Source organism: Leucopleurus acutus, assembly GCF_964270905.1.
Source record: "Leucopleurus acutus genome assembly, chromosome: 2".
NCBI lineage: Eukaryota > Metazoa > Chordata > Mammalia > Artiodactyla > Delphinidae > Leucopleurus > Leucopleurus acutus.
Window position 1 is genome coordinate 183,339,663 of NC_139143.1, and position 15,065 is coordinate 183,354,727.

Here is a 15,065-nt window from a genome sequence, read left to right on the forward strand (position 1 = left end):
TTTGGATCACATAAAGGTAAGACAGAGAAACAGGAAGATAGTAAGCCCTTCATTTGGGCAGCAAGCAAATAGTGAGACGTTTACTTCTGCCTATGCAATAAATCAAATTCCAAGAGTTCTCTAATCCACCAACCTGTGTGATCACAGGTGTCCTAGTTGGGGTAACTAGTGAAACAAGACAGCTTTCAAGATAGAAGCAGATCTCCAGCAACTGAGGAATTCTCTAGTGTCCCAATGTGTATCTAGTTACAGATCCAAAGAGGCTCTTTACTCTCACCTAATTTGTAATCTATACTTAATTCATTCCATGTTGCCAAAGCAAAATATATGGATTTTTTAAAGAAGATATTGAAACTGTTCATTTCTTTGTTTTTTTTTTTTAAATCCAGAAGCGCCACGATAGGCCAAAGAACAGGCAGAGTTACCACAGAGCTAATTTTGCCGGTGGCCACCAATTACAATGAAGTGGATCAAGGTCGGTGTGCCACACATGCTCCTGTGAGGCTCTCGTTCAAGGCAACCCTACACTGTAGGTGTTACCCTCATCTCACAGACAGGTAAACTGAAGATCAAAACGTGTAGAGTAATCCACCCAAAGTCACATGCTGGTAACTGGTGGAGCTAGGATTTAGATCTGGCCTTGTAACTCCAAGGCTCTGTTCTAGCATGCCACAATAAAATCCACACATTGTACATCTCCCAGCACTCAAAGGTTTAGCTGGGTCAGCAATTTTTCCCTTCTCTCCTCCCCTCAACATACACACATCAGGCTCGTTTAAACAAGGTATCATTTGCAAAGTACTGATCCAGTTGTATTTAATACAGAAGCAACAGTGAAGCCTGAGCAACATACTTAGTGTGCTTTAACACAGAAAGAAGTTGGAGGGGAACATAACAGTCATTTACTATGAAAACAAAGTTTACCAATTCCATGTACTTTTTGACAATTGCCCATGAGATTTAGAAGACTCCACCTCTCTAAAACTGAAAGGGGTCAGAAATAGTGTTAGTTAAGGGTCACTTTTTCTTGAGTCAATTCTTTCCACGCTCTGATTCAACCATGAATTTAATTTGCTTTAGCATACAGACAGTAATTTATTTTCCAGCCAATTCCTGAATTTATAATTTTGATGGAATCAAAACCACAAATAGATGTTATTAAGCTTAACACTCAAATCTGATCTTGCTATCGAATACTCCTATGATCACACCTAGCAAGGAAGAGATACTTCCTGAATAATATATTTAGCAACTAATAAAACTCCGAAAAGCAAGCAAATCTGCAATCTTAAACCCCTCGTTCAAAAATCCAACCAAGATTGAGACTACTGGTAATTATTCCTTTTTATCTGTCTGGATGACAGTGAGAGGGGAAACTGTAATTTCAACTCCAGTGTTAATCCTACAAAAATTACAATCCATATGTGTAAACAGACAAAGATCAAAACTGCAACTAACGACCACTGTGCTGCCGGCAGCATAAATCTGGTCGAAATGAACATGGGTTTCCACTGATGCCGGCACTAACATCTTCACAGCGAAGGGACCAAGGCAGGAGGTGGAGCGCAGTGACCTCCCATTCCTCACAGGGACCTGAGACTTTCTGCTTTACTTCACAGGAAAACAGGTTCTGAAAACCTCATAGCTTAAAAACAAAAATACACCCAACAGAACTAGAAAGGCATATTCTATACCTCAAACTGGCGAGAGATGGAAAACTGAACCTAAGAAACCAAATGGTAGAAAAATAACAGAAGGCACAGAAATTTCAGTGTTGCCCATTCTAAACTGTCCCTCAACTTCAGACACCACACATAATTCTGTTTGGGGGTTCTAAACACGGGTGAACAAACCAGTTTGCCCTCATTTTTGTGGCATGTGGTGGCTCAGGAAACCTACAAAAGACTGCACCAAGAGGTAGGATTATAAGTACAAGAGGAAGAGATTGTTTATCACTGTAGCTTTAATAGAAATAAGGGGGAAGATGAATTTTAGTCTAAGTATTATTTACTGCTTTTCTTTTTAACCAAAGCAAAGATAATCCTCTGCAGCTCCACATAACGGGTAACATACAGCTCTTTCATTAAGGGTGAGATTAGGTTTTGGTCATTCAGATACTGATTAAACTAATAAGAACATATAAAATTTAAAGTTCTTAAAGTATCAAAATAGCAAGGATTTCAGACGTCATAATCTTATCTTAGAAACTGGTATTTTTATATACACACACATACAATATCATTATTTTATCATTAAAACAAATCTCTTACCTCTGAAGCTATTCAAATATTCTTTGTAATATTAAAGTATATTAAATTTACTATAACAATTAAAATAACTACACCATCATATAATGAAAACTTCTATCAAAAAATATTTTTAAATTTCAGAGTCATGACCACAAAAATGAGAAGAGGAAATAAATAGCTACAATAAGTGCTTCAGAATGCTGAGGATTTTCTAGTCTCTTACCCATAATCCCTCAGGACTTTTTCTCAATATATGTGCCAAGTTTTAACCTTTTAAACAAAGTTACTTCCCCTCAATTTTTAGAGAAAGTTTAAACAGAACAGAAAGAAAAATGCTTAAGAAATTTGAAAATGAAAGCACAGATTACTAAGCAGCAGTTCCGTCCGGCCTACAGTGTGGGTAAGGGTGTTAAGGACTTACTAAACCTTTAAGGAACAACTGAATAAAGAACTCTCAGTAAAAGTTTCAGGTGGAAAAAGCCATATTACATTTTGTTACAAATCCAAGAAGTTTTAAGTTTTATACATGCACGCATATTCTAAAGACTCTATTGTGGGATAAACACAATTAAGAATCACCCCTGCCCCACATGAGGAGAATTCAGGAGTGCACACAAACAGGTTAGGGCAACTCCTTTCTAATTCTTATTTCCTTTCTTGCTTTTCCTCCAGAATGAGCCAAGATGCTAGAATAGGAACAGCTTTATCAGCAAACAAAACCTCTTAAGAAGCTACTGCTTCAAACAGTTCATGAATTCTTAAAGGGAAAGGTAAAAAATAAAAAGCCACGCCCCCATAAACATTTTGACAAAACAAACAAGATCCCTATCTTTTGTTGGTGTCACATCATGAGAGTGAAGGAAACTAATAAGCATGATTTTACTCAATTCTACCACAAACAAATCAGAATTACACTTAAAATCAGTTTCTAGATTTAATTTTTAGAGTGTATGTTAATTAAAACACGTTCATGATCTATAACATTCAGCTTAACAAAACTTTTAAAGTTATATTTTACTCAGTGGAAGAGTCAGTCATTCTCAACAAAAGAACACTAGTGCAGAGGAGGACACTAAACATCAGTGGCTTCTTGAAATCATCAATAAAACAAAATGGAAGAATTCCACAATCCTAGACACAATCCCTCTGCCATCCACACTGCTGAGGGAGTTAGGCCAAGGCAATGTCTCACTCGGTTCCTGTGGTTTCCAAACTGATTTCAAAAATAATACACAACTTAAGAGAAATGAAATATTTATAAGAAGCTCAAACCAACAAATATGTCATTAAAAAAAACCAAAACACTTAATAGACAAGGGCTGGAAAGGGATAAAAATTTAATCTGCTATTTTTTTTAAAAGCTGTTTGAGGTGCTCAAAGGAATACAATAAATCTGTTTAATCCATAAACCCCAAAGCAAAAATAACTCAAGGCATTAGTTTTCACCATAACTTAGCTTTCCAATACCAAAGATTTCACTTAATCACACTGCCTTATTATTTAGGATTAAAGTGGGCAATTCTAAAGTGAGTAGTGAAAATTCATCTTGGCTAATTAGCAAAGCCTTATAAAACACTGCTACTTATTCAGTGTAAGTGTCCTGCTTAGAAACATTATAAACAAAAACTAGATTTAGGCAAGGCGGAGCTGAACAATTTAGTAGCTGGGCGAACCTGGGCAAACCATGGAACCCCTCAAACATCAGTGACCTCATCCACACAGGAGGAAAATGATTCCCTACTTTGCAGGGCTATTGGGAGGATTAGCAATGATGTACATGGAGCACCAAGCACAGCGCTAGGCACAAGACAGACGTGCTAAAGAAACGAGTAACTGCTGTCATTGTCACCATCAACAGAAAGCGGTTCATAACTTGACGACATGATGTGCGTGTAAGTGTCAAATCATGAGATGTGTCCCTATCAAAATACACTGTAATGAATGAATTCAGCCAAGAACTCTTGTAATGTCTGACACTGGTTTAATCTGAGCAGTAATAAAGAAAAACGGTTGCTTTCCACATTTATCTTCTTCACTTTGAGAAACAACAGTAATGTTTTCAAATAACGCCTGCTTCTCCAAGTCATTCAACTTCCTAAACTATGTCGACCAAGCTATTAACATTAATAAAAGCAACTGTCCTTGGCGGCACGCAGAGTATGAGCAGATAACGTGAATGCTAACAGGAGCACCGTGTGAGCCTGTCTGAAGCTGCAACTCCCAGTTCCCCACACAACCTTTAACGGTTAGGAAATGTCTATTAATTTTTAACCAGCTTGAAGGTATCCTTGGGGTATTTATCCAATTCCTCAGTTCTTCAGAGGCAACTTCAAATGTAAAAGTATATACACTCTCCTCTCTGTAGTTCTACTGTGAACATGGAAGTTCATGTATTGGGTTGGCCAAAAAGTTCCTTTGGTTTTTGAGTAAAAATAAAAGACACATTTTTCATTTTCACCAAGAACTTTATTGAGCAACGTATTCACTGTTCTGTTCCACTACCCTCTGCCATTTTTCAGGCAACTTCATAATTCCAACTTCCCAAAACTTTTTATCTTTTTGAGCAAAGAACTGTTCCAGGTGCCTTTTAGAGTCTTCTAGGGAAAAGAAAATTTTTTCCATTAAGAGAATTTTGTAAAGACCAAAATAAATGGAAATCCGAAGGTGCAATGTCTGGTGAATATGACACAGAAATCAGAACTTCCCAGCCAAGCTTTTTTCTCTGGTCATCAAAGTAACACGCACTGCATTATCCTGATGGGAGATTATGCATTTTCTGTTGACTAATTCTGGATGCTTTTTGCCAAGTGCTGCTTTCAGTTGGTCTAATTGGGAGCAGTACTTGCCGGAATTACCCGTTTGGTTTTCCAGAAGGAGCTCATAATACAGAATTCCCTTCCAATCCCACCATATACAAAAACTTCTTTGGATGAAGACTGGCCTTTGGTGCGGTTGGTGGTGGTGCATTTCACTTGCCCCACAATCTCTTCCGTTCCACATTATGGTACAGTATCCACTTTTCACTGCCAGTCACAATTTGTTTTAAAAATGCAACGTTTTCGTTATGTTTTAGTAGGGAATCACATGCAGAAATACAATCAAGAAAGTTTTTTCGCTTAACTTACGTGGAACCCAAACATCAAAGTGATTAACATAACCAAGATGGTGCCAATGATTTTCAGCGCTTGATTTGGATATTTTCAGTATGTCGGCTATTTCTCACACGGTATAACATTGATTCTTCTCAATTAATGTTTTGATTTGATCGCTATCAACTTCAACTGGTCTAGTGACCGTGGAGCATCGTCCAACGCGAAATCTCCAGCACAAAACTCCACAAACCACTTTTGACACATCTGATCAGTCACAGCACCTTCTCCATACACTGCACGAATCTTTTGGGTTTTTTTTGCATTTAGGCTGCTTTTTTACCTTTCTTGAAATAATAAAGCATAATACGCCGAAAATGTTGCCGTTTTTCTTCCATCTTCAATATTAAAATGGCTACACAGAAATTCACCAATTTTGGGCTTCCCTGGTGGCGCAGTGGTTGAGAGTCCGCCTGCCGATGCAGGGGACACGGGTTCGTGCCCCACTCCGGGAAGATCCCACACGCCGCGGAGCGGCTGGGCCCGTGAGCCATGGCCGCTGAGCCTGCGTGTCCGGCGTCCAGAGCCTGTGCTCCGCAATGGGAGAGGCCACAACAGTGAGAGGCCCCCACGTACGGGGGGGGGGGGGCGGGGATCACCAATTTTGATAAGATTCGTTTTAAATGCATGCTGATAATGACAGCTGTCACAATGCAATCTAACAAAACCGTTTCAAGTGAAGTTAAAGACAACTAAGCGCTTACTAGAGCCATCTTACGGCAAAAACCCAACAAACTTTTTGGCCAACCCAATACTGTAACAGCTCTGTAAACAGAAATGTAAAACTGCCTAAGAAAAGGAAAAACTCGATAAGTTTTAAAAACAATAATGAATTCATAATGTAGAAAAAGAACCCAGTATTTTTATCTAGGCAAAGCACAGCAATTTTTTTTTTTTACTTTCAAATTACAGTTGGATTTTTAAAAATCAACAATTTTGAACTCCCTACGTTCAATTGAGGTCCTTTTACCTTTTAGGAAACTTAATAATTAACCCTTTTTTTCTGTATGAGGCAAGTCTCACCTTCCAGTTTCCACATGGACAGGAGAACCAGGATAACAACCTTAGAGCACAGCATATTTCCTAACACACTCCATTATGGTATATATTAAGAATTTTGCAAATTCATCCACTAAAATACAGTTGAAACTCTGCAAAATGCTTTGAAAACCTGTAGTTAATCCATAAATTTCCCTATGAACAAGGTTATACACAGCAAGAATCAAAGGCACAAAAATATCAACCGGGCTTCCCTGGTGGCGCAGTGGTTGAGAGTCCGCCTGCCGATGCAGGGGACACGGGTTCGTGCCTCGGTCCGGGAGGATCCCACATGCCGCGGAGCAGCTGGGCCCGTGAGCTATGGTCACTGAGCCTGCGTGTCCGGAGCCTGTGCTCCGCAACGGGAGAGGCCACAACAGTGAGAGGCCCGCGTACCGCAAAAAAAAAAAAAAAATCAACCAACTTATTTACCTAAATTTAGAGCAATTCAGTAGCAGTAGAAGTAGAATTAGAAATCAAAAAAATTCCTAGATTCTTACTGTTGCAAAAACATTAAAGCTGCACTAAGCTTTTAAAAACAGACCACAAAAACAGCAGGATCAACCAGGCAGGAAACCCTCAGAGACAGGTCACCCAATGTTCAGCAAAGGCATCACTCAGCTAGTGGCAGCGAGAGCTCCACTGGGGACCGACTAGGACACTGCTCACTTGGGCCCAAGGCGACAAGCTCACAAGCCATGTAACATCTAACGCTGGGGCCCTATCTCCACAGGATCGTAGCCACCTGCAACTGCCCCAAGCCCTGCTCCAACACTTGCCAACAAGAACTAGGGATGAGCGCCCTGTAAGTGGGCACAGGACCTGCCCACCAGGCACCCAGAAAGCTCAGGGCCCATCTGCAATCATCCTCAGGCACCATGGCTAGGCCTCTGTCATCCAGCCAGGCCTCCACTCTTCAGCTTTGGCCAAGGAACCTCGAAAAGAGCTGTCGGCTACTGGGGAAGGTCAAGACATCAAACTCCACTGAAGCCCACCTGTTCGCTTTTGTTAAATGTATTCTCTAATGTTAACTTTAAATGGAACCAGTGCTATCACTTCTGCTGTTGTCCACCACAGGCAAAAGTAGACAGAAAGCAGAGTATTATGAAGAAGAAAAGGCATGCAAAACCTGGGCTCAAGCTCTGACTCTTGACACTCATTGGCAGACAGAGCTTGGACAAGTTATCCACCCTTGCTACGTGTCCATTTCCTCATCTGGAGCTGGTACAAACCACGCAGAAGCAGAGGCTAAATGGGAATACCCCCGAGACTGCTCAGTACCACTCAGCACTACTCAGGGCTCACTGCTCCGTCTGGCTGCAGCACCACACAGCCCACAAGGCTCCACGTCTCCATCAGAGCCTCTTGCCGCATCTCTGTTTCTACTTGTTGTCCAGCAATGTCCTGTGACCTCTCATGTCCCCGTGAGTTTCTTTCCCCAAATCTTTCTTTCTTCCCCTCCTCAATGTTCTTCACAGGCGTCCTCCCCACTGTGCTCTGCTTTTCGACAACAAAGTAGCATCACCTCCTCTCCCAGAGGGCTCCTGCCAACCCCTTCCCTATTCTAGAGCCTGTACACACATCAACTAGAACACCTAGTAAACCTGACCCACACTGAGCTGCAATAAAACAGACGATAAACTCCTCCCCGGATGTTTTACTCATCTCTCTAATCTCCCCTACCAATCCTGCCACTGAGTGCAGTGCTGGTGGGAAAGGGGCCAGTATGTGCATTTGCACAACGGAGTTTCAAACAGAAAGACTCATGTGGGTTTCTAGGTGGCTCTCCCTATACACCACCCCAGCAATAAATAACCAACACTGCTAAAAGAACACCCAATCCGGTCCTTCTTCCTGGAGCTCTCAGCCCCGAGAACTTGACGGGGCCCACCCCTGTGTCAGTCAAGTCACAGCCTCTGAAAGGCTATCCCTGGCTACCCGTCCACAGTCACACCATACGTAACCACCTGCAACACACACACACTTTATTAACATTATAAGATTTGTCTTGTTCATCTGTTGGTTGGTTGTCCCCTCATTCTCCAGAATGTAAATTCCATGAAAGCAGGGACCTGGGTTATGTTAGTTCTCTGCTGTAGCTTCCAGCACCTAACATAGTTTCTGACACAGAATATACTTGTTAAATAACAAGGCGGGGGTTGGGGGGTGGATATCTCCAGGTTTTTTATGTGAACAATTTTAATTATGGAAACATGAACTATTTCCTTTTTAAACTGGTTATAATTTAACTGTTCTGTGGTGACTAAAAGTCACCTTAGATAAATACTAAAAGCTAGTTGATCTCAGGGACTATTTACAGCTTTTAGAAAAGATTATGTGAACCTGTTAAGGGATCTCACGGCACTGTGCTCTTTATAGCTCGTTACTGTTTTTGTTACAAACTTTGTCTTCTTAACTGTCTGGCTATCAGCTATAAAACTACTTGCTGCTACAAATAACTCTTCTAATTTCCTCCTCCTAATCTGCTATAGACAGGAAAGTCAACAGGTTAGAAGTAGGCCTAAAGTAAGAGAGAAGCAGCCTACAGTGAGGCCCCGCCACGGGAAGGGAGAGGGAGGACCCACTGCTTCCTTAGAGCTAATACAAGTGCTCCATAAATACTGACTGATTAACTGACTCACAAGCTCAGTAGCTCCTCTGCAAGAATCACATAGGTAGCCAACCATCAGCCACATTCTGTCAGTGGCACTTACAGGTACCACGGACCCACATGCTGCACAGAGATGTTCCTTATTATTATCTCTCCTGCTCTTGACAGCAACCCAGTGAGGTTGGGTATATAGCACAAGGACCATTCCATGTTATGACACCTACTTTTAAAGCTATGGAAACTGCACCCCCATTAAAAGTGACATGATTTGCCCAGCCATACACCTGGTAAAAGCCCAAGAGTCCCACGTTTTTCATTCCTTCCACTAAGCCCATGTGCATCAAGACACTGCTGCTGCTTTAGAGTAAAAAGAACTCTGGGTAAGGTTCTTATGTAGCCAAAAGAGAGCAGGGCAACAACATTCTATTACAGTCTATATTTTAAAAGAACATTTGCCAACAGTCATTTACTGCTAACAAGCAAATTCAACAGAAATCAAGACGATTTGGCCTTTCTATGTTCAGATCACAATCTTCCCGTGGATTAAATACGAATATTTCAGTGAAATACTGAAAACCCAACACTGAAAACCCTCCCTTCCTCTCTACCTAGAAAGTTTAATCTGTCCCATCCAAGGAACTTCTCACGCTCAATCTCATTACAGGGGCTGCGCAGACATGTAAGAAGTTAGGCTGAATTACAAAGGTGAGAATCCAGAATTCTAGTTCAAAATGCCTAACATATGAACACCTTTGGCCACTGGCAAAACCGCATGCTCCCCGGTCAGAGGCAATATGAACTGTGTTCTCACAGCACTGTGTTCTCTTCCTTCACTGCAGGTTTGCATGAGTCTTTGTTTGCCAATCAACAAATTATTTATTGAGGGCCTGTTCCATGCCAACCATCTAGGCCCCGATCAGTAACTTACTGATTTAATGTTTGTCTCCCCCACTAGACTACAGGCGCCAGGGGAAAAGTTACTGCTGCTTTTTTGCTCACCATTGTCCTGTACGACCTAGCAGAGCGCCTGGCACATGGCAGGGGCTTAACAAACATTAGTTCAATGAATGACTGAGAGACAGCGAGAGGCAGAGAGACAGAGACAGATAGGGAGAGAGAAGAGGAGAGGCCACTTTGTATGCAAAGGAATCAGGGCTTTCCACTGCCCAGAACACGCCGCATGATCCACCAGCGATCTGATGAATTCTGAAAGGCACCACATGCAATGCACAGCTGTAGGCACAGCAGCTGTCATGCAAAGGATCAGAGGCCCAGAACTATGAAGAATTCAGCCCTTTGTTTCTCTCTGCCTGCCTCCTAACCAAAATGAAGTTAGGTCCACTGTCAATCTACCTGTCAGCTGCATGTCTTCAACATCTGGCTTTCAGAAATACTAAGTTAATATTGGTACTGAATGAAATTTATGTTGATTTATTCTCTGACATCACTGCCTGAAAAGATATTTAAATGTCTGAGGTCACACGTAAGACCTAAATAGAACCAAGTTAACATAAAAAGTTCTCCATTTCAGGTCTTTGTAAGCTATAAATTAGCTTTCACAGAGTACTTAATTTAAAAACAAAAAAGGTTTGACTATTTAAACTTTAGATCATAAAGAGCAAACACAGCTCCTTACCAGTAAGCTATTCAAAACAGACTGTTAAGTTCCGAGAGGGAGCCTCACATAAGTATTTTAACTAAAACTTAAGATTCAGTCGGTTATACACAGCTCGGAGTAGTTATAAATAACAGGATAATAAGAAATATGAACTACTTAACTCAATGCAAAAACCCAGCAATATGGGCAGGTATAAAAATGAAGATGTGTAAGTTCATGTACCACTAATAAAACTTATTTTCAGTTTTTTCCCCCACATTCAAATAAAAAAAAAATTAAGGAATAAATAAAAATCTATGAAATGTTCTAAGCATGCACAGCAAAGTACGCTGAACAGAGAAAAGCATTAGGATGAAGTTGCTATTAACCTATGACTATATTTAAATACATGAGTTAGTTATGCTTAGTAACAGAGTAAAGATCCGCTGCCCTCCAAACTCCGGCCCCTGCAAATCACAGCTTACCTAGAAAGGCTGGTGACATTAGTTATACACAAAGTGAACACTAAATAAAGGAACAATTTGAATTATGTGAAGAGTTTGCAAACAATCATGCGCTAAGCCTAACAGCAACAAAAATCTCAAACCTCAAAACAGTAAACAACAACAAAAGCAAACAAACAAAAAACACCTGGCAATTTTCTAGACCCTGATCATCTGATTCATGATCAAAGCATTTAATGACCTAAAACTGACGAAATCGAGTTAGATAAACAGCGAACATGTATTCAGTAAAAGGCCTAACAAACTCCCTTGGATGGGTTATTGATTATACCGTAAAATACAAAGAATATGTAATGGAAAAATCAGAATAGACTTTTTTAACTTCTCGCCTACATTTTTAAATGTTACTTTTACATTTTTCCAAAGTCAAGTTTACATTATGATTTTATTTACAGTATGACTGCCACAATTCACTTTGCAGTGTTCTAAGTAAAGGCTGGACTCAAGTTCAGATGGCTACAAACATTTATTTAAGACTTAGGGCGGGCAAAAAAAAAAAAAAAAAGGAGATTTATATTAGTAAGAAACTACCATACCCCTCGCCTTGGCATATATTCAAACAGGGCTCTACGAAAGATTCACTGATTAATATTGAAATTCTTCATTAAAAGAAAAAAAACAAAACAAACAACGTGGAGAATGCCAGCTGGAAATATGATATATCCAACCAAACTATCTTCCTCCCAGAAATTATCCCCTGCCTTCTGTAAGTGTGACTACACTTCACCTTTTGTTTGAAAACATTATTAAACAAAATAAAACTGTTGGAGTTGAGTCAAAAGTAACAGCACACCGTTCAACTTCCATTTTGTTAATGGCCTAATTTCAAAAAGGTCTGCGCTGAAACCTTCGCCAGCCGCGAGTGTTGCAATCGTGTGCAGCGCAGTCTTGAGTGGCGTGGAGTGGCCCAGGGCCCGGCCCGGGGAGGAGTGGGGCGGCCGGATGGCAGGGCCCGGCCCGGGCGTAGCGGCAGTGTACGGCCCGGCCGGCTCTCCCTGCCCCGGGAGGCCAGTGCATCGGCCGCAGCGCGTCCGGCCCTCCCGCACAGTCCGGGCGGATGGACACGAGGCCGCCGAATCTGCGGAGCTGGAAATGTCACTCTCGGAACACATTTTATGACGCGTTGCTGGCGAACAGCACAAAAAACTAAGAATATACCGGGCGTGCAGTGTACGGCTCTGGAGAGACCGACCGCCGCTCCCACCCGCAAGTCCAGAGACCTGCGCTGTGGACAAGGGAAGTGACAACTGGCCTCGGGCCCCTCGCGGTGCGCGTCCGCTCACTTTTCCGCGCCCGGCTCCTCCACCCCAAGTTAGAAAAGAGCTCGAGCGCGGCGTCCGGCGCCGTGATTCAGCAGCGCCGGGGGGGAGGGGGGAAACTGCACCGGGGGGGGGGGGGCGCGGGGGAGGCTTGGCACCAGGTCCGGAAAAGGTCACTGTGAGCTGCGGGTGCTGCCCGAGCCCCGATTCGGCCCGGACCGGGCAGCCGCGGGGAGCAGGGGCGGCAGCGGGCTCCTACCTTTCCTGCTTTTCGGGGAGCTCCGCTTGCTCCGGGCGCTGGCTCGCTCTTCCTCAATCGCAGCTGCTATCTCGGGGTTGTCTTCCCCATTGTACCAGACCAGGAGCTCCTCGCCCGGCGCGATTGGCTGCGGGGAGAGAAGAGACAGGCGCCGGGCCAATCAGAGCGACGGTTGTTGGCGGGGCGGGGCGGGGCAGGCGGGCGGCGCTCCCAGCCGGGCCGCCCGAGGCCAGCCCGGCAGGAAGAGCTCCTCTGCCTCGGCGGCCGCGGGCCAGACGACGCGGGAAGGGACCCTCTGCTGGAGGGAGGACCTCACTTCCCGGCCGCCTCCTCCCCGGAGTCCGTCCGGTGGATGTCGGGATCTGATAGGATCGCTTTAAACTTAAAACTGCCATATGTTCCGGAATCTTACTGTTGGAAGCCTCACAACTAACCACGCAGAAGGAAAAATATGCCACGGAACCACAATGTCCACGAAACCTAAGCTGATGAGAAAATTAAAGCATAATTTAAAACACCCTGGCAGTTTGGAAGACGTGATGAAAGCTAATTATCAGCGCAGGTTTCAGAGTCCAAGAGCAAGTTAAGCATGATAAGACCTACATGCCAGTGCACATTTATAATGCACCGCTAATTATATCACGGAAATGCTAAAAGAAGAGGCGGTGCTGAGGACCCGAGCGTCCTGGCAGTGTATTGTCTCTGCGCTGCTGCCAACCTGCTCCGGTCCTTGGAGAATTCACTGCCTTGCCCTCTGTACTACACCTCGAGTCTACAAGACAACTTTTAAATTTAGAAAGAAATGCCTAAAAATACCTCACGTGTCATGCTCCTAAAACATGAATTCTTAACAGTCATGTACACCACCACCATGCTGATTATACCTAGAGAACAAGATAGTGAAGAAAAAATATACTGAGTGGAAAGATTACACTCCTAAGTAACACTGAAGGAAATGACTTATTGGTTTCTCTCACAATGACTCATCTGTTCAAAAAGTTCCAAGAGTATGAACACAAGTAAAATTCCACCTAAAACCCAGTGAATAAAATAAAAATCCATGAGTCCATACTGATATGAATGAATGAAGAAATGAATGAATGAACGGACAGGTAAATAAATAAGGAGAGCTCTTCCTATAGTAGATCCCAACTAATCAATGAAAAAGAAATAATGGAATTAGAAAATCACAACTAGACAATCATCACAGATTAATAATCGATTCAGGCAAGAATCACCAATGGATGCTAAAACTAGTAGATTAAAGTTTGAGGAATAACAAAATATTTGCATGGTCTCGAAATATCTCCCCATAAAACATTTATTAATGACAAAGAGAAAAACAGTACCTTTATAAGACAAGTCAACATCATATGCCTCCTGATATGATGCACAGAAAAGAACACAGCATCACTTCTGGAGATGAAGTGAAGCATCACTTCTGCTGAAAATGCATAAATGTAATTCAATCATGATAAAACTTAAGAGAAGGCCAAACTGGCGGACCTTCTACAAAAATTACTGATCAATTCTCTCAAAACTGAAATGTTATAAAAGACTGAGGTGCTATACAAACTAAGGAGACTGATGGGACATCACAACTGAATTCAATGGAGTTTTCTTTGCCTAAAAGGACATGATTGGAACTGACAAAATTTGAATAAGTATAGATTAGCTTATAAAACACTGTGCCAGTGTGAGCTTCTTGATTTTGATCACTGCACTATAGTTATGGAAGAGGATACCCTTGTTTTAGGGGCAGGAGGAATTCCATCTAAGATGTCCATTTAGAAACAACATAGTCACTTCAACATACCTTCTAGTCTAGATAAAGTCTTTGAAAGTAAATATTATTTTGTTTCATCCTCTGCAGAACTCAATGTTTATATAGTCCAAATTTTAAAATATTCTAAATTCTTTAAGATAAAAGAACAAGCCACTGTTTCCTTTGTTCCTCCAAGGATGGCTAAAACCTGCCATTTTCTAAATCTTTAAACCAATGTATTATTTCCCTTCTTGAATCAGTTACACCTAAAACAAAAAAAACTTAATCTAATGTATAAAATCTTAATGAGTTAAAATAGCCATTACAGATGCCTTTTGGCACTCTTATGAGCTAACCTGTTTTTGTTGAAGGAATGAGCTTCTTTATTTAAGTAAACTATTTCTAGCTCCAAATGTATATATAGTATGCTTCTTCTCTATGTTTTTGTTACAAGTCACATATTTATGAAATGGTGTTATCATACAATACTTGAAATGATTAGGGTCTGCAGAGATATGTAAAGTCTTAAATAAAACAAAAGTAAAAAAGAACATGAAAAGGAGTGAGGGAAAATATATTCCCCATTTCTTCCTAAACCAAACAGCATAACCAAA

General features: G+C 41.8%; 1 protein-coding gene across 1 annotated transcript in view; it reads right to left on the reverse strand.

Annotated features, from left to right (window-relative positions):
• Positions 1-15,065, reverse strand: part of PRDM2 (PR/SET domain 2) — a 103,468-nt gene that overhangs the window by 54,568 nt on the left and 33,835 nt on the right. The window contains exon 5 of the mRNA XM_082865250.1: positions 12,687-12,813. Coding sequence (XP_082721376.1) covers positions 12,687-12,813 — 127 coding nt within the window. The remainder of the gene's footprint in view (positions 1-12,686; positions 12,814-15,065) is intronic.